This window comes from Lynx rufus, unplaced genomic scaffold, assembly GCF_022079265.1.
Source record: "Lynx rufus isolate CCGP_SWC_20201006 ecotype Redwood Valley unplaced genomic scaffold, mLynRuf1.p SCAF_8, whole genome shotgun sequence".
Taxonomy (NCBI): domain Eukaryota; kingdom Metazoa; phylum Chordata; class Mammalia; order Carnivora; family Felidae; genus Lynx; species Lynx rufus.
Genome location: NW_025814896.1, coordinates 134651434 through 134672096, shown reverse-complemented (window position 1 = coordinate 134672096; position 20663 = coordinate 134651434). Strand labels below are relative to the sequence as shown.

Here is a 20663-nt window from a genome sequence, read left to right as displayed (position 1 = left end):
TTAAAAATAACAGTGCCCAACTAATGATTGATTTTCACTGTCAAAATTAATATAGGTTTTATTAGGTACACTCAATGCAAACGAAAGTGCCAGACAACGGTGTAAACGTATGAACACAGTACACCCTTCTGTTTCTGAAACTGAATTGCTCTGCTGATGTGTTAAAGCTTATTACCTACCAGAAGACAGGAAGAAAAGTTACCTGTCACAGAAACAATATTAAGCAATCTTCTCATAGTCTGAGGACTTATATCACTGAACCAGTCCTCAGTAACCAGCAGTTTCGTAAGATCGAAGGACATCTGCCGAGTGATGGTCCTCTGCATCTGCCGCCTTCGGTAAGTATCCTGAAGGAGTATATCACGAGGAGAATGAACCAATACTTGTCTGAGAACTTAAGGCCTTTCAAGAAGTTAGTATATGTGTATGATGACAACAGAAATAATCCAAAGGGGAAGCGTGTACAGTAATAATAGGCATTATTATTATTATTCTGAGGCAGAATCTTCACAGGACAGTTATAAAGTAATAGCAGCAGCAAGTGCATCAAATGCTGTGTGTTAGCTTCAGATGTATTTTGATTTATGGTTGTACAGTTACAGAAAATCAAATGCCTTAAAGATTGCAATAAGCAGAATTATGCAAAGAGAATCCAATCAAACTCTTACAGAAGTTCCATCTTACTCAGAGTTCCTGTAGGAACCCGGAAATAATAAAGCAAACAACCTTCTGTCTAGTTTTAAGGATTCAGCATTTTCATGTTGAGGTAACGTTTAAACGTGTGACAACTACCTTCACATCTGCGTAAGAATTAGAGGCACCAAGGTGGGCAGAGTGGGGTAGAGAATCCCTTCTAATCCGAGGAGGAACGGGCACAACAGAAGCGAGCCCTCCTCTGAGGTCAGGAAACAAGGCAATGGTGGATGCGAGCACACGGAGCCCAGACGGGTGATGGGCTCCCAGGAGACAAATTCAAAATGCTAAACTATACCCTCCTCTTAATTTGGTGCTATCAATTGTCATTCATGTTCATTTTGTATTCATACTTGTGTAGGGGAGAGACATGAAATCAAAACATCAAAATACCACCGAAGACACATTTTTTCTACAAAATGTCCCAAATTGTGGATTTGGATTTTTCTCTTCAGAAAAAGAAAACGGTGCCAGCGCTAGCCCAACTCAGCCGTCCTTCAGCAGCACTATCGCTGTAAGTTACTGCAAGCGGACATCTTCCTGTGATACTCCCTCGATCTGTACAAAAGAGGGTTCTAGAAATGGGGCAGGACAGGGAAAACAAGGGCGTTCGAGGGGAAACCCAAGGTGGCTGGGCAGGACACAAAATCACTACGTGGGTGGAAAGAAAGGGTCACACGTCACAGACCCTTGGGAAGGAGGAAGGCCAAGAGGAGGAGCACGGGGCGCTTCCTCCCGGACAGCGATGGTGGCAACAAGCACCCAGGACGGACACAGCCTGACGTGGAATGAAACCCTGGAGGAGATCATCTGAGGACCTTTCAAATCTCACTGAGAGATCCTGACTCCGCGGGCCGGAGGTCCGGAAGGGCAGCTGGGGACAGGTTAGGAGAGGACAGGGGCTGCTGCACGCTGCACAGCTGTGATGGGCTCCAGGGTCAGGCATTTCCTCAAAAACACCTGAAGCCGAAAGGAAACTCAATAATCCAATGTATCTGCCGAGCTGAATGCACTATCTACAGAAGATAATTTAAGCAGCATCACCCTAGTTCTATTTGGACAACAGCGGTACAAACATGTGGCTCAAAACAAATGGCATCTTACCCGTCTATTAAGGGCTGTCTTGCTACCAAGTTTAGTCATCTCTCCAAGGCTGTTTTGTGAAACTCTTCTGTCAGCATCTTCCTGTATCCCTTAAAGAATTTGTTGAGAGAGCATCATTTGTACCAGAATTCTGTTGTACGTGATATTGAAAGAGAAGTGAAATACTAACAATACTTTTCAAGGTAAAAGGCGAGTCACCACAAAAACTACATAACTACTTCAAACCCGAAGCCCCTGAGGAACTTGATCTTTACCTGCAGTATCTGGGCACGGAATGTCCCCATTTGTTGTTGAAGTTACAAGAAATTTTCTTGCATTGCTCAGTCCACGACTATTAAGGAAAACGGGTAAATGAACTATATTGCGCATATAGTCGTGTCCATTTATGTTTGAGTCACGAAGCACGCTATTCAGGTTCTGGTTAATTGCTTTTATAATAATATGTGGATCACTTGCAAAAATGGCAATGAATGGGCCTTTTGAAAACAGAACTCGGACCTGTGGCGGAAGAAATGTGTATTTATGACATAAATTTCATACTATCCAAAGTAACAAAAAGTCTCTTCCAAATCTATCCTTTAGTGACTATATTTTTAAATACTAATTGTTTATTAAAATATTATTCCATATGAAAACAAATCTCATTGAAGTCTTAATGTGATTTTTTACCATCTGACAATTTCTCACCATCTGACCGTGATAAAACCTTCAAAGAAAATAATTAACCCTGTCCTATTTTAAAATATTTATGGTCTACATAAAAGGAAAGATCAACATACATGAGAAACAGTTGTGAAAACACATGAGGTGCTGGCCACACTGGCTCTCTCCGCAGTCATGCACCTCACAGAGCCACCGATGTGCCCTACTTTAACATAAACTACAAGCCCACAGAACTCCCTACTGTTGTCTCTGATTCTAACCACAACTGGAGTGACACCATGGACTTCACAGCTACTCTCTTCATTGTCTCACACAGCCATTAGGCCAAAATTGTTTAAATCTGTTTGTGATGAAGCACTGACTGGCTATGCTTCTACACTAAAAAAAGGTTGTTTTTACAAAAGAAAAAGTACTATTCAAATTCGATTTGAGAAATTCACGAAGTCGTTCAGCTGCTACGTATGTGACAATCAGGAGTTTGAAGACGACCACGACATACAGTATCCAGCATCTGGAGCACTTTGTCCTGCTCACAGGCATCTAGTCCGTCGATGATGACCACCAGCCTCGTCTGGTTCTGAGTGAAGCTGTCGATGGTCTTCGCCATCCTGGCCATCAATTCCACTTCACACTTAAGAACCTGCAGGAAAGAAAGGATAGAAGCACCGAAGATACGAGAAATTTAAGCACATTTCTTAAAAACACTGATAGAAACTCATCTGACAGGAAGAAAAGAAATCCCAGGTCCTCGCTGCCAGTTGTGGCTCCAATGAAACTGCAGCGAGTGCCTCACAATTCATCAAGTGACTTTACATAAATTAGAGCATTTCACTCTTACAAGGGACATGGTCACATCCACTTTAAAAGGACAAACTGGGTTGAGTGACTTACTTGCCAAGATCACATGCTCTGAAAGCCAAAAGGCTAGGAACTGAATGCAAATTCAAAGGATTCACACACTACACTTGGCTCCTGATAGCAAGTGACCTTGATGACAGGAAGGGGCTACAGACATTGTACAAAGTCCCTTTTGGTTCTAAAAGTATGGCCCTATTTTATTTGTTTAATTATTTTCTTAAAAAAATTTTTTTTTAATCAGGGAACCTGGGTGGCTCAGTCGGTTGAGCGTCCAACTTCGGCTCAGGTCATGATCTCACAGTTTGTGGGTTCGAGCCCCGCGTGGGGCTCTGTGCTGACAGCTCAGAGCCCGGAGCCTGTTTCAGATTCTGTGTCTCCCTCTCTCTCTCTGCCCCTCCCCGACTGGTGCATGCACACATTCTCCCTCAAAAATAAATAAATAAATACATACGTACGTCAATTTTTTTTTAATTTCTTTTTGAGAGAGAGAATTCGTGCAAGCACATGAGCCAGGGAGGGGCAGAGAGAGGCAGGGGACAGAGGATCCCGAGCAGGCTCTGCGCTGACAGCACAGAGCCCGGTGTGGGGCTTGAACTCATGAACCATGAGATCATGACCTAAGCTGAAGTCAGACACTGAACTGACTGAGCCACCCAGGCGCCCCTTTATTTTCTATGTTTTAGTGGTGCTTGCTTCCTCTACCGGGCTCTGGGGAGCCCATATCATCAGGCAGGACACTTGTTACTATTAGGCAGGTGACCTGTAGAGCAATCTCCTAACTCCTAGGAGTATCTTATAAAAGTCTATTTTATAAAAATCTGTATTGTTTTCATTTTTTCCACTTTAAATGTACATTTCCATAGGGCAAATCAGGAATAACACTAAAAACAAGTGCACCACTGTGACCTTTAGAGAGCCCACTCCCTAAAGCCCCACCATCATGGTTAGGGGAGCACACTCACACTACAATTACCTTCTAATGACCCATGAGTGCTTTACCTTCATGAATCCTTCACTTTTCAGCTTGTGCAGTTTGGAGGCAGCATTATGGAGGCGTTTCCTTTGAGAATTCAGGAGAGAGTCCAGCACCTGCCACCACGTACGACAGTTCAGCACGAGGGCCAACCCCACTATCGACGCAATAGATATGAGGACGGCATTCACCGTCAGATGTTTTGGGTCAACTCTGAAGATAGCCAGGAGAGTAATTCCAGCAATAATGCAGCCAAAGATAAAAAGGAAGATGACAAAAGATGGGAGGCAACACGTTTTTTTCCATTTCTTTTTGCCTGCAAGACAACAGACGGTTTTAACAATTATTTACACACCAAGTGTCTAGAAAGTCCTAACCATTACAGTCATGGCATAGGGATTTCTGATGTTCATTCATGTTTTTTTTTTTTTTTTAATTTTTTTTTTTCAACGTTTATTTATTTTTGGGACAGAGAGAGACAGAGCATGAACGGGGGAGGGGCAGAGAGAGAGGGAGACACAGAATCGGAAACAGGCTCCAGGCTCCGAGCCATCCGCCCAGAGCCTGACGCGGGGCTCGAACTCACGGACCGCGAGATCGTGACCTGGCTGAAGTCGGCCGCTTAACCGACTGCGCCACCCAGGCGCCCCTGTTCATTCATGTTTTCACGGAAATGCCCTGAACACTCATCCCATCCTCAACCCCGACACACACACAAAGACGTAGAAGGGACGTCCTACCCTGTGTATCTTCAGTCTTGAATACTCGAAAGAGCCTGGTTGCCAAAAAGCCAAACTCTCTCTCACAAGCATCCGACAGAGTCGCGATCATTTCAGCCATCGATGTTTCTCCGCCTACACTGGACAGCCTGTTGTAATCTGTAAACAAAAACCTTGGGGGGAAAAGGGGAATAAACTGTTACTCAGGTATCTAAAGAAACAAATAATTTCCACATACATCATCTCTGTATCACTTACCCTACATTTTCTTAATGTCCCTTTTAAAATACTGTTTAAAATTCTGAGGAGGGGGGCGCCTGGCTGGCTCAGTCGGTTAAGCGTCCGACTTCGGCTCAGGTCATCATCTCACAGCTTGTGAGTTCAAGCGCCACATCAGGCTCTGTGCTGACAGCTCGGAGCCTGGAGCCTGCTTCGGATTCTGTGTCTCCCTCTCTCTCTGCCCCTCCCCCGTTCTCACTCTCTCTCTCTCTCTCTCTCTCTCTCTCTCTCTCTTTCTTCTCTCTCAAAAATAAATAAAAAATAAACATTACAAAAAAATTTTTTAATAAAATAAAGTTCTGAGAGGAAAAAGGACTTGTAATTAGGGATCGACCACTTCTAACATCTTACATACTTGTCCCAGGAAAAGACAATAACCAAAGCTACATGTAGCAGAGTTATAGGACGTTAATTCTCACTGAAAGCAGCAGGGTAGCAAGAGGCGACAGAGTTCCGACAAAGCATCAGACGTCTGTCTCAACAGGTCGCGGGCACGCTGACTGAAAAGGACGCAGCCAAAAGAGCTGCCCACACAAAGTGTGCTAAGTGCCAACAGAGAGATCAGAAAGTGGAGAGAATCCTACAGTTGTTAAGAATTAAATGCCATTTCGAAACTCAAGTTTTAGAATGTTTTATTTACAGCTTAAACGTTTACCAGGGATTTAAAAATAAGTTGTAAAATATGCTTTTCACAGTTGTTCTTTGAAATAACTGAGTTGTTTGCCTCCTGACCCTCTGGGTGGATATGATTTCTGTATCTGTTCCTTTCTCCCCTGCCATCCCTAAATTAAATGTCCATCTCAACACAGTAGATAAGCAGTGCTTTCAAATACAATCTAAGACCCCACTGTACTATACTGTGTGACCTTGTTTTATGCTATTTTAATTGTTCAGACTTTAAAAAAAAAATACCATCTCATTAATTTAAAATATATTTTCTGTAAAAAATGTTTCCCCCAATTATTTCATTCTACTCTGTATGTTTTCTTAACTTTTTAATTTTACCTTTTCATCTATAAATCCTTCTCCTAATACCTAATCATATATGCTAATTACACATAAGTTTTTGTCTTTATTTTTGTCTCTTATATTCATAGCTTCAATGTTTCATCTGGGTTGGCCTAATTATTTTCCTCTTAGATTACACATTTTATCTTAAAATAATTTTAAAATTCTTAATCATTTTATATACATTTAAATATTCTGCTGATTCCTATTGAATTCCTTTGGCTTTCAATTCTGTACTTTGTTTTTCACTTGACGTTCCCCTGGAGCCTTCCACTTTTCCTTTATTCTTGACATACATGTTTTCCACCATTTCTGAACTGTTCTCTCATGCATTTCCTATTTGATAGTAATAACTTTAGACAGGCAAGTCAATATATTTCTACAGGCGAGAAAAGAGCTGCTCAGAGAGCATGCTGTGTTGCCAAGGTTACGTGCTAAAGCAAGGGGATGCCAGGACCCATCCTAGGTCCTGCACTCTCTTCAAAGTGTCCCCAAAGGATGGAAAAGGTGTCATAAACGGTGGGGGGGGGGGGTAGGGGAAAGGTTTATGCTCTGATAAAATTTGCTAAATCAAAGTTAACCAGATTTTTTTAGCATAAAAGGTCTCCGATCCTTTTATGTACAAGAGGAAGGTACGACATGAAGTGTCTCTCAAACCCACTCAACCAGGACATGTTGTTTTATTTCTCACATAAAAAATTCATGAAACCAATGTTTTTTGGAACGTACGCCGAGAAATGAGGCATTTTTGCTCAAACACTTCATTTTTGCTTCATCTTATCCAAAGCTACTTTCATCACGGGACCAACTCACCTCACAGGTAAAGCTCTCGTGGTTTGCTCCGGCAGCTCAGGCGGGTTCACAAACATCAACTTGAGGAGCAGCTCCAAGTAGCCAATGTGTCTCGCCAGTCTGGTGCTGAGGACCCAGGCCCAATTCCAACTCTCTCCTTCCCTCCGGCCACCAAAGTAAATGACGACTGAAAAGTAAACGATTAAGAAATTATTTGACAGTCATTACTCAAGCAGCCTCTTTTTCTCAAACTGTCAGATATCAAGCAACGGGAGGTAGGCGTACATGACTTTCCCTGGTGCCAGGCTATCTCCTAGCCTCCTCAAAGGAGTCCTCCACCGAGTAACCGACATAGAGAAGGCACGTGGAAAACGGAAAAGTAAACTCACTCAAATATGACATAAGAAACACAATCAGAAAGATAATGCCTTAAACAGAAACATATCACTTAGTTCAGACTCAAATGTACATGACTTGGGGTTTATCATTTTTTTACACCACCAGCTCCTCTGACAGGGAATCTATTTCCTCTTTTACAACTGATGATATCCCCCAAGAACAGGACTACATTTTATTTACTTTGTTTTTAGATAAAATAAAGATCACAGTCACGATCAAAATGCCTGAGAGCATGGCAGTGATGGCTATGAAGACGCACTTTCAAAAAAGACTTAAATACAGTAATTCATTAACATATTAAAAAGCGAGTATAACAAATTATAGTTCTGCTTCAATATTAACGAGCACTCCACCAGCGTTTACAACTACTCCAGCCAGGTGGTGGACAATGTTCCTCTAGGCCAACTTCTAAAATAGCAAAAAGATCCCTTTTCTCACTTAATTATGAAAATCACTTAGAGGAGGGATATGGATAATATTTAAGAACTACAGATAATATTTATATTTTATAAATATAGATATATTTAAGAGATACAGATACTCTTTGAAATAAAACAGTGAGTCTTGACATTGTCTCTATTTTTGGAAAAAAAACAAAAAGCCAAAACTTACTAAAAAATATATATAAGAGAGCCAAGAAGCTCAATGATATTGCTATCCCAAGATTCAGGTCAACTGTAAAAGCAAACAGTAAACCGAGCCCTCCACAGAGCAGCAAAGTCAGAAATACTATAAGCCATGAAAACTGAAAAAGAGGCTCAATCTGTTGTCCGGCAAAAGTCTTCATTTCATCTGAAAGAGAAATAAGAAAGCCTCAGTCCTGTTTTGTTTAAGAAACGCAACTTTTTTTTCCTCCAGGTTTTTATTTAAATCCAGTTAGTCAACATGCAGTGTGATATTTGCTTCAGGTGTAGTTTTTTCCTTTCCCTCCAAGTTTTTTAAGAAATACAACTTCAAACTGAATTTGAAATGTTCACATTTTCAGTATAGACATATATCGGGCACTTACTAAATCCCTATATAGAGTGCTGCTACTTAACCATTTTAGCCAAAGTTCTCCTCAGATAAGCCTCCAAGCCTCCTTCCCTAGGGGCACACCCACCCTGGTCTCACCTGCTCTCCTGCTGCACGCTGAGGGTGCACACATCCTTTCATATATTCCCATTTGTCAAGATGTTGTTGATATTTATTTTTTGTGGTTTGTATTACATAAGCAACAAGGTATTATTTCCACACCCAAAACTGAAAAACATTACTTTGCTATGTGTCTTCAAACTACACATCATGACCCTTCCTCTCTCCTCCTCACCCCTTCTCCCTCCAATCACATTTAAGAATCACTGCTCTTCAAGGTGTGTGCGGAGCCCAAATGAGCCCTAAACAAGTCATTCCTTCCACAAAACCTGGTAAAAAATTAATAGGTAATACTGAAACCTGCCCTTGAGGAATGAGTAAGATTTTGCCAATCAAAAGGCTGGTGGGGGCCGGCGGGGGGTTGTCTATGAAGCTCCTAACAGAGGGAACAACCCAGGAAAAGTGTCTAGGCTGTTCTTGCAAGAGCAACAGCCCTTGTGACTGTGCCCACAGCACGGGGCCCCACGAGAGGCAGTGCTGGTGGGTGTGCCATGCTAACTGACAAGTTTAAGAGGGGCTCTGAATAGGACGATTATAAATACCACATGCACAGACGCCTGCCTGGCTGGCTCAGTGGGGGAAACAGGCAACTCTTGATCTCGGGGTCGTGAGTTCAAGCCCCAAGTGGGGCATGGAGCTTACTTAATAAAAATAAAAATAACAATAAATAGCACATGCAGGAAATCTGCTACCAAGGGGTCTTAAGCGTATTATAACACAACCGGATTTTGTTTTAGGAAGAGAAATCAAATGATCGTGTGCAGGATCAACTGGAGGACAATAAAACGTTCAATGTAGTAAACTGTGCGACACACACACCCATACATAAAAATCTATTTTGTCTTTACTTCAGGAAAAACACCGAAGGAAACCTCACTATACATACAGACTTTGTACAAGCATGCCCTTTACCTTCTAGTTTCTTGAGTAAGAAGGATTTGCCACTTCCCCACTGTGCATACAGCCCCACACAGATGGGCGGCTGCATGGTTGGCTCACTGAGAATGTCTGCCAGGGCACTGCTATACAAGTCGTAACCGAGCATGTCACCGTCGGTCTCAGTAGGAGACAAGTGTCCTGTAATTATAAACACACCATTTCCTTACATTAAAAACAGACACTACCACTAGAAAGCAACATTAAGTCTCATTTATCGATTATTGATTTCATTAGGAAAAAAGCCTTATTTTAAATGGTTAGACCTGTGTAATAGGTTCAAAGGTATTAATTCTTAAATACCGTATTTCATTGAATTTAAGATACCTACCTGCTTACTGTAAGATGCATCATCTGAGGGTTGATGGGGGGTGGGAGGGAGGGAAGGGTGGGTGATGGGTATTGAGGAGGGCACCTTTTGGGATGAGCACTGGGTGTTGTATGGAAACCAATTTGACAATAAATTTCATATATTGAAAAAAAAAAGATGCATCATTATCATGTACAACTAAGAAAGAAAAACGTGTTGCCAAATTATGACACAATGCTCTCTCATCCATCAATTGTAAGACACATTTCAATTTCAGAGATGTTAAAATGGGGAACAATGTACATTTTAGAATCAATAAATGATTAAAACACAAACTAGCACATAGGAATAAATTTAATATGTGCAATACCTATAGAAAGAAGCTATTAAAAGTCACTGAAGAATACAGTAATCCGAGAAAGAGAGACATCATATGGCTCCAGGCAGAAAGGTTCGATGACTTCAAGACAGCAATTCTCACCAAATTAATTTATCACTTTGAGACAATTCCAATCAAAATCCCACAGAAATTTTTGAAAAATTGAAAAGTCAGAACACGTAAGTATAGCTAAGAAAAAATATTAAAAGACTACCAGAGAAAGAGTAGTTGTTTCTGGAGAATAAAAAATACACGACAAAGGTATAACAATTAGAGCACCGTAGAGCTAAGTGGCATTTCAAACCAGTGGACGAGGGAGGAATTAGCAAGTGATGCTGGGAGAGGCGAACCATCTATTTTTTATTTTTTATTTATTTTTACTTTTTTATATAATTTATTGTCAAATTGGCTTCCATACAACACCCAGCGCTCATCCCAACAAGTGCCCTCCTCCACGCCCATCACCCACTTTCCCCTCTCCCCCACCCCCCATCCACCCTCAGTTTGTTCTCAGTATTTAAGAGTCTCTTATGGTTTGCCTCCCTCCCTCTCTGTTTGTAACTTTTTTTTCCCCCTTCCTTCCCCCATGGTCTTCTGTTAAGTTTCTCAAGTTCCACATGAGTGAAAACATATGGGATCTGTCTTTCTCTGACTGACTTATTTCACTTAGCATAATACCCTACAGTTCCATCCATGTTGCTGTAAATGGCAGGATTTCATTCTTTCTCATTGCCAAGTAGTATTCCATTGTACATATAAACCACATCTTCTGTATCCATTCGTCAGTTGATGGACATTTAGGCTCTTTCCATAATTTGGCTATTGTTGAAAGTGCTGCTATAAATATTGGGGTACAAGTGCCCCTCTGCATCAGCACTCCTATATCCCTTGGGTAAATTCCTAGCAGTGCTATTGCTGGGTCATAGGGTAGATCTATTTTTAATTTTTTGAAGAACCTCCACACTGTTTTCCAGAGCAGCTGCGCCAGTTTGCATTCAAACCAACAGTGCATGAGCCATCTATTTTTTAAAAAATAAAATGAAAACTCTATACATCTCATACCTCATAAAAGTAAGTTTTTGAAATATTAAAATATTAAATGCAAAAGGTGAAACCATAAAAATGCTAGAAGAAAATATAGGGTAAAAATGTTTTAAATCAGTGCATGGAAAAGGCCTTTCTCAATATAATACTGAGGCCAGAACTGCAGGAAAAGACTGACAAATACACTACAAAACTGCGTAACTGTTAGACGAGGAATAAAAACCCCATCACTATAAACAAGGAAGAAGCTGGGAGAGGGGTGCAACATATAGGATGGACCCAGGGTCAATATCTATATCATACAAAGACACTTAAAACCAATTTTTAAAAACTATCAAAAACTCAAGAGGAAAGTAGGCAAAGGACACAAAGAGGAAAATGGCAAAACTACGAATGGCCTATGAACATAAGAAAAGATCTCAATCTCACTAATAATTTTATAATGCAAATTACAGGAGATTCTTTTCTCTCATTGATCTGATTAGCATAGATTAAGGAGGCTGGAGATATCTAGCATTCGCAAGGTTATGGGGAACTGCACGATATGGCCTGAGGCAGAAGAAATTGTTATAAACCATATGAAAAGTCTACCAACACCGTGAGCCTCCACTGACTTGCCAATTCTACTTCTGGGCATTTATTCTAAGAAAATAATCCTAAAAATAAAAGTTAATGGATATGTGTACAAAGATGTTTACTGTAGCTTTTAATATATATACATTAGCTTTTAAATATAGTTAATTATTTAAAACTTTTATAATATGGTATGACCCAATTATTACTTTTTAAGGCTGTATATGTAGCATAAAACATTTTTAGAAATGTATAGAAAATCCTGTTAAGTCATTCAAACAGTTATGAATTAAGAGATAGGGGACAATGGGAAATTTATACTTTCTACTATATTTGTGTCTTTATTCTGGAAATTTAATGTGTGTGCATTATTATAATTAGAAAACAATATTTTAGGGGCGCCTGGGTGGCTTAGTCAGTTAAGCGTCTGACTTCACTCACGTCATGATCTCACGGTCCGTGGGCTCAAGCCCCACGTTGGGCTCTGTGCTGACAGCTCAGAGCCTGGAGCCTGCTTCAGATTCTCTGTCTCTCTCTCTGCCCCTCACCGTTTGTGTTCTGTCTCTCTCTCTCTCTCTCAAAATAAATAAAAATATTTTTTTAAAAAGTATTTTAAAATACAAGAACTCAATAATACAATAGAATCATACGTAAAAATAGTATCTAAGTAAGAAGCTCAACTAGAAGGTGGTGGGATTCTACTATCTCCTGCTTGTTTCTCTTAATTCTAGTAGAAAATTGTTCCATATTTCAAAACACCACATATGAATGATTATATGTGCATGTACATTCTTTTCAATCAAAAACTATTTTAGTACAATATTCAAAGCATTATGCTAGATGTTACAGAGGACATAAAGATAAGAAGAGATAGTTCCTATCCTGAAGAACTTGGAATCTGAAGGGAGAAAATTCTAATAAAATAAAAGGCCAGGTATAACAAGTATTAAAAAAGGAAACATAAAAATGCTTAAGTATTCAAACTAGGAAAAACTTTGCCTGGTGAGGCAGATCAGTTAAAACGTCACTGAGAAGGGGAGAAATGACAGGAGCCTTGGAGAAAGAAGACTGACGGGTAAGGGACGTTCCTGGGAATGGAGAGGACAGACCTGTGGCAGGCAGAACACGAGCAAACACGGGGAACTCTAAGCGGTCAGGCTGCACGGAAAACAGGGCATGTTTTGGTAAAAACATGAAGTGCGCCTAGGAGAACAGGGAGATTTTTAGAAAAGCAGGCTAGACTTTCAGAGGTCTTAAACGTTGACTGCTGACTCTGGATGTACTCGATGTAGACACTGCAGGACAATGCAGAAGAGCTTTAGGCAGGAAGGAGTATTTTTCCACAGCAAAATAACAGCTTCCTCAACTTTCACAATCTCCAGTGAAGTGATAAATGCCAAACTGCTATGGGCCCCTTAACTTTCACGTAACATTCATTTTTCCAAAGCTCAGTCAGGAACAAAACCCAATACTTACTGGCTCCGAATATCTGAGTTAAAATACTTTTTTGATGGCTACAGTCAATGTTGTAGGGAGTCTCGCCTGCTTTGTTGGGCCTATAAAGTAACCTTCCATCTTTGGGATTTCTTAAAAGAAGTTCTGCCAGTTTGCGACTCCTCCCACGGATAGCAATATGCAAAGGCGTGTCTCCTTTCTGTAAAATAGGCAGGAAACTTGAACTTTCATGTATTTTCCATGTAACACATACAGAGTAACAATTTTCATGTTTTGTAAAATAATGAAAAATCTGAACTTCTCCTGTTTTTCAGAGTGAATAAATCTGAATTTTTATCTCTACCTTCTCTGTAATTTCTTTCTCTAGCTCCCTACCTAGCTCTTCTTGGGTAGCCTTTCTCCCACAGCCCTGGAGAACGAAGTCATTCTTCTCCCCTCCCCTCAACCCACTGAGAGAGAAGCAACAGGCTCTCTTCGCCGATCCGCTGCCAGCCTTCATCCAAACATTTATTTGTCCACAACGTCCTTCACTTTTCTCAACTAATTTCTACCCTATCGCACAACTTTCTTCTGCATTTGTCTAGAAAGCTTCACAGCCTATACTGATACCCCATCTAACACGAGTGATCTCACCTGCTCCCATGCCCTCTGCCAACCAGCCTCCATCATGTTAAGCCCTCAACTCTGTCCTGCAGTTCTCTCCCTTGGAGCCCTACCATACTCTGTGCGCCCTTCTCCGGCCAGTGCAACCTCTCCTGCTCTCCTCCCTACATCAGCCCATCAACCTACCTTCTTCCCGTATTAGAATCTCTAATCACATTTGTACTCACATCCAACACTCATGAAAACGTGTAAAAACAAACAAACAAAACAAAACAAAAACCTTAGGTCCGTGATGTGTTCTCCCACTTTTTACTTCACAAACACCATCTCTTAAAGACGTTGATCCAGTTAACAAATGACATTCTCAGTTCTCGTCAACCCTGATCTCTCTAGAAACACTAAATGAAAATGACCTGCAGTATTCTTCCTATAGCTTCTATGGCACAACCTTGTCTTGATTTTGACTTTCATCTTCTGCTTTGGGTCTCCTTCTTCCATTTCTAGATTCTCTTTCTACATCCTAAACACATGGCACAATAACTATGTTCTGAACTCACTCCATGTAAGTAAGGCACCAGCTGGGCACTTGGGGGGTTGGAAGACAAAATGTTTAAGGTCCCCTGACCTTAAACAGCTGACAACGTAACAGGAAAAATCAGATAAATATCCAAACTATAAAACTAAGTAGGATGTGACACACTCCGTAAGTAAAGTTTTGACCTCAGCTTTGATCTTTCTTCCCATTGATGACCTTAGTCACACCCATGCAATTCTTATCTCTTGGTAACTAACTGCCAAATTCTGACCACTAGTCTTGATTTCTTGCCCAAATTCTAGTCCTATACTTCCCAATGCCTACTGGTCATGGCGTCCTGAATGTCTTATCAGCCCTCAAACCAAACACATCTGCATCAGATTTCATCATTTTATTTCCCCACCTGAACCCCATTTCTTATCCCCAAATCTGTGAGAAGGTAGAAATATCATTTGTGTCACTTCTGCCAGACACAAGGTTTCTGAAAATTCAGGGAAGACAGGGAAGATATGAACACCCACAGCCAATGTGCAGAAGAAAAACTGAGATCTCTGATAGGCTAGGTGGAAATAGCATTAGTCTTCATTCTTAGTGTATCTTTATGAAATCCTCTACGAAGAGCCAGGATCAAGACTTTTACAGGTTTGTATTCCAAATTCTAGCACAACACCACCTTACCCATCCTCAGTAAGTGTGTGCTGAATGAGTGAACAACCGCCCCAAGTATCACGTGTGCCTGTCACAAGTGTGTGCTGACTCGAGGCAGGGCACACACACAAGGATGTCGAGACCGAGAACTTCAGGCAATCTATTAGTGAGTATGCAACAAATATTTATAAATGGCATGTTACAGAATTAATGAGGCCATGTGGAATCTTAAAGGGCACTTAATCCAGTGGGTTCCTTATTGTAAATTAGGGAATCAGAGCCAGAAACAAGTAACAGCAGAATGAGAAAAACAGCCAATACAGGAAGTTTTCTATAAACCTAAATATATTCAATTTCAAAATCTCTTCTTTGACTTTCTGTCATTCCTAATTTTCAACATTAAAGTTTCCTTCCTTTTATATGACATTATATAAATGTGGTAATGATGGGTGGGAAGATTTTTTGTTATGTTTTTCCTGAAACAGTGGTGTTTTCTTGATAAAATAAAATACTAATACATATTGATTCTGTGTTTTTTGTTTGTTTGTTTAATTGTCTCATGAATAATAGGAAGATAAACTTCAGTCTATTATGGATTAGGAGAGCCCAAATCATATCATACATTTAGATGGAAAAATTTATAATATCTCTTACTTTGTACAGAAATCAATTCACTCGTTTTATGGGAGGGAATCAGTTGAAAGTAGAAAAGAACTCCATTTAAAATGAAAACAAACTCAAACTGGGGATTAATTCTATATAAAGTATTAAGCAATTTCAAGTTAAATTTACTATGGGGGCACTTGATGAGGGCACCTGGGTGGCTCAGTCGGTGAAGCATCCGACTTCAGCTCAGGTCATGAACTTGCAGTTCATGAGTTCAAGCTCCGCATCAGGTGCAGCACTGACAGCTCAGAGCCTGGAGCCTGCTTTGGATTCTCTGTCTCCCTCTTTCTCTGTTCCTTCCCCACTCGCACTCTGTCTCTCTCTCTCTCTCTCTCTCTCTCAAAAATAAGTAAAGAGTAAAAGGAAACAAACTATGGGGGCGCCTGGATGGCTTAGTCAGTTAAGTGTCTGACTCCTGATTTCAGTTCAGGTCATGATCTCACGGTTTGTGGAATTGAGCCCTGCATCGGGCTCTGTGCTGACAGTGTGGAGCCTGCTTGGGATTCTCTCTCTCCCTCTCTCTCTGCCTCTCACTCTCTCAAAATAAATAAATAAACTTTAAAAAACTACGAACATTTCTCTAAAAGAATTATGGTGAGGACGCAGCAGCACCTGTTACCTCCTGTTAGTGGACATAAATGCCAGCCTGCTCTGAGTCTATTTTCTCCAGCCCCTTAAATTCTTTCCTCCTGTTTATCCGCAACCAGGCTCTACATCGGATGACGTCCTCCTCGGATGGTGGTCGGCGGCGGCTCACCAGAACCGGCATGAGCAACGGAAGGAAAATCTGAAGCGGCCTCTTTAACAGCACACTAGGTCTGCCCACTCTGCGGCACGCTATCAGAACAGCCAAGAAGAGATCACGGCACCAAAACCCCAAAGAGATATCCCTAGCAAGTAACCTCTCCCTCCGCAAAATGAAACCAGCCCCCCTCTAAGTCCAGCAACTATTTAGGTCAGGCTAGCAACAGCCTTCCAAAGAGCGTTCTCTGCGCAGATGTCTTACCTTATCCACGGCCGATACTTTAGCTCCTTTATCTAGCAACAGCTCCACTACCTCGATATTTCTCATCTTGGTGGCCTTTATAAGCGGTGTTTCACCATCCTGCAGGCACAGATAAGAAGTTTTGCCAGATTAACAGCGTTACTCCTACGTGTTTAAAGTCATGTAAATGCACATGTAAGAATTCAACTGTCTGACTGTGGTACCGGACCATATCGCCAATGCCCTCAAAAAAACGTAGCCATAGAAACTAGTAAGAAAACTGCCTTTCACCACCAATCATTTGTATCGAAATCATCTGGTGTCACTCAGCCGAGAATGGGAATATGGCCCAGCGACTCGTCAGCCATTTCTGGCGACAGTGCCCTGCCCCTCGCTGATGTGGCCGTACCCCAGGCTCCACCACTGACATCTGGGCAGCACCGCCAGAGACTACGTCCCGTTCTCACCATCTTCCCAACTGACCCACAGCTCAGCCAGTGTCCAGGCCCGCCAGTGTCTAGATTTTCCAGAAATCTTTACCAGCGTCACTTCACATCTCTATGCACCTAAGGACCTGTGTGTAACAGGGATAACAATTCGATACAAACAGCATGCGTCTGGAAAACCTCAAAAAAGTTCATGATTTTTTTCAAAATCAAATCGAGGGAAATAAGAAGAGACCATACATAGCTCAGCGTTGAATTAGGAAAACAGAAGCTTGGTCAGAACCCACATAAGGTCACAGTGGTCGTCACATAGGTCCAAAAAAAAAAGATTATCTAGGAACCACCCATAAATCAAAAGGTAACCCAGGAAACTTTCTGTCCTAGGGCACTGATGTTACCAAAATCAGGACAGAAAGAGGCTGGTCCCAATCCGCAGCAGATAAAATAGAAGTATAAGGGTAGTAACTCCAAAGTGTGTTTATTCACTAGGAAGGCCTGCCACCTCGATCCAGAATTCCAGATATATTTCCCCATGGAAAACTATTACACATAAAGCCAAATACAGTCACTAAAGTCTTATCAAGTTTTATATTTTTCACATGATTTAAGTAAAATAGACTAAAGCAACTGGTTTGGGGAACCAAGAACCACCCACCTTGGTCTTTTACAAGGAAATATGATCTGCATTCCAAACAAGAGCATAAAAGGATTGAGGAAATGACCTGTCTACAATTTGTGAATAGCTGATATTGTATTTTCTGAAAGTGTTTAATTAAAAAGTAACGAATTACACACTGTATTTTCCTGTGAATACACAACTTCCGGAAGGATACAAAATTACTGCCTAATTTGATATAGACTATTGCCAGTAAAATCAGCATAATTCTAACATCAAACACCAATGACTGAAAAAAATCAGCAGCACTGACATTCTGCACTGGGTCTTGATACCTTTGTGCATATTTCAGTGTCAGGATTGCACTGTAAGATATCTCTCACCATCGTCGCATTTCCTTTCTCTACAGCCCAATATAAAGCAGTTTTGTTGTCCTACAAAATAGAAAAAAATCATCACTTCATATAAGATACAATATTGGGAAACTGCTACTTGTAAACATAAAACATCATTTTTAACATTTCTGCCAGAAAGCATTAATAGATCTTACCAACAAACAGGAAAGAATATCGACACTTATCTGTTCAGCAGCTAAGAAGTAGTCTTTCACTTGCTCATTTTCTTGAATTTTCTCATCCTATTATTCCACCGTCCTTGCCTGAAATACCAGTCTTCCTTTTCTCTACCTATCTAAATCCAACCCATCTTTCAAATCTTACTCAAATTCTACCTGCTCTCAAAAGCCTTAATGCCCTCTTTCCCCAACTCAAGACTCTTACACTTGAACCTTTCATTAAGCAATCAATCATGTACCATCTTCTATCAAAAGGCATCACTTTATATGTTTATGCAAAACACAAAAACATAAACAAAACAAAGTAAAACCTCCCTAAAATATGGTGTTTCTTACAGCCAAGGATTCCATGTTAAGTCCCTCACAGCATTTGGCATAATATTTATTAGTTTGATTTAAAAATGGAGGGGCGCTTGGGTGGCTCAGTTAAGGGTCTGACTTCGGCTCAGGTCATGATCTCGCAGTTTGTGGGTTCAAGCCCCACACTGGGCTCTGTACTGACAGCTCAGAGCCTGGAGCCTGCCTCGGATTCTGTGTTTCCCTCTCTCTCTCTGCCTCTCACCCACTCATGCTCTGTCTCTCAAAAACAAATGGTAAATAAAAAATTTTAATGGATTTGGGGGCACCCAGGTGGCTCAGCTGGTTAAACGTCAGACTCTTGATTTTGGCTCAGATCATGATCTCACGGTTTGAGAGATCAAGCTCCAAGTCAGGCTCTGCGTTGACAGTGTGGAGCCTGCTTGGGATCCTCTCTCTCTCTCTCTCTCTCTCTCCCTCCCTCCCTCCCTCCCTCCTTCTCTCCCTCCCTCCCTCCCTCTCTCTTTCTCTCTCAAAATAAGTAAATAAATAAACATTTTTTAATGGGTTTGGATACAAGGAAAAACTGAGCAGAAGTGTAGACTGTCCAACAACAAAATGGGTTAAGTACAGATTTTTTTAACCTAAATCTCTTAAAATATTGGCTAAATTCACAACTTTAGGGGAGCTTTTACCTAGCATTAGTAATTTGTAATTTGTAGCTCTGTGAGCTATGGCTTAAACAAAGTGCACAGGCACTATCAAGTGGTCCTAGGAAAGGCAAACAGAACAGGCAAGGAGAAGAGAAACAGCAAGAAGAGAAGAACAACATATGGAGGGAAAAGGCAGAACAGAGGGAAAGTACTAAACAGAATAAATAAATTACATGCATTCAAAGTACCAGCAACTGTCTCGTAAACTACTAATTTCAGGATTGAATATATTTACACATTAATAAAAGAGGCGTGTTTGAAAAATATGAGCTTCTAACATGCTCTAATGTCATCTAATATGACGTTAATGGAGAAATTCTGTAAGAATGGCAGTGAAACTTAATATAGGCATCCATTAAATATCGTAGGGTCTAGATGTTTATCTTCATAGAAAAATTAGAAGAATGACATTAGGATCAGTCGACACGTACAACTAATTATGCTCAGAGGTAGCAGCAGAGATAACACACACACACACACACACACACACACACACACACACACACACCTGTCCTCTAATGTCTATATCAGCATATTTCTGGAGAAGTGCTCGAACGATTTCTACATGACCACCTCTGACAGCACCAATCAACACGGTATCTCCACTCTGAAAAGACAAAAAAAAAAAGGCAAACTGACGAGAACAAATAAACACTGCTTTGAAGTTAAGGTTCATCGCATACTAACAGATATTGCTCTGAAAATTTCTTGGATAAAAGAGTAACTCAAGAGAAAAATTTTAGTTAACTAATATTAACACCTAACATTAAGGGCCCTGAGAGCAAGAGAAGGTTATACCTCAAAATGAGGACTCTGAAATTCCAGGACAAAAGTTGAGAAAGACAAGTCACCCAGAACGATAAGCCATTCTCTTTGAAGAAGACCTCCCATTCTAAGTGTAAATTAAATAAAATGACACCATAGCTGTCAACGAACCGAATGAACACTTAGAAATGACATAATACAAAATTGTTGGAGTAATTCTATGTGACAAAAGTCATGGGTTGTAAAAAAGGGATTCGTAGGGCGAGGGCCATCAGTGGGTCTATAACCGACCACATTTAATTAAGGGAGAGGCCGGTTCCCAGACCAGTATCTACATTCTAGGCAATTTGGCATTACAGGCTAACAGTGCCTAAGACTGACTCATTCCCCATGATGAGGCTTAGATGAAGTTCATTACCTCATAAAGACATCTCTTTGCCCTGAAATTATATTCACCAAGCCACGATCAGTATTAATTCTACCCTTCTACTACTTC

General features: G+C 40.8%; 1 protein-coding gene across 5 annotated transcripts in view; it reads right to left on the bottom strand.

Annotated features, from left to right (window-relative positions):
- The window catches only part of KIDINS220 (kinase D interacting substrate 220), a 96282-nt gene that overhangs the window by 48305 nt on the left and 27314 nt on the right, over positions 1-20663 (bottom strand). For all 5 annotated transcript variants that reach the window (XM_047068945.1, XM_047068944.1, XM_047068947.1 and 2 more), the window contains exons 9-21: positions 19911-20009; positions 18154-18252; positions 16778-16876; positions 13341-13518; positions 9535-9699; positions 8101-8280; positions 7111-7276; positions 5032-5183; positions 4318-4607; positions 2960-3100; positions 2052-2295; positions 1798-1886; positions 203-347 (exon numbers count right to left, since the gene is read on the bottom strand). In XM_047068945.1, the coding sequence (XP_046924901.1) occupies positions 203-347; positions 1798-1886; positions 2052-2295; positions 2960-3100; positions 4318-4607; positions 5032-5183; positions 7111-7276; positions 8101-8280; positions 9535-9699; positions 13341-13518; positions 16778-16876; positions 18154-18252; positions 19911-20009 (2047 nt within the window). The remainder of the gene's footprint in view (positions 1-202; positions 348-1797; positions 1887-2051; positions 2296-2959; positions 3101-4317; positions 4608-5031; positions 5184-7110; positions 7277-8100; positions 8281-9534; positions 9700-13340; positions 13519-16777; positions 16877-18153; positions 18253-19910; positions 20010-20663) is intronic.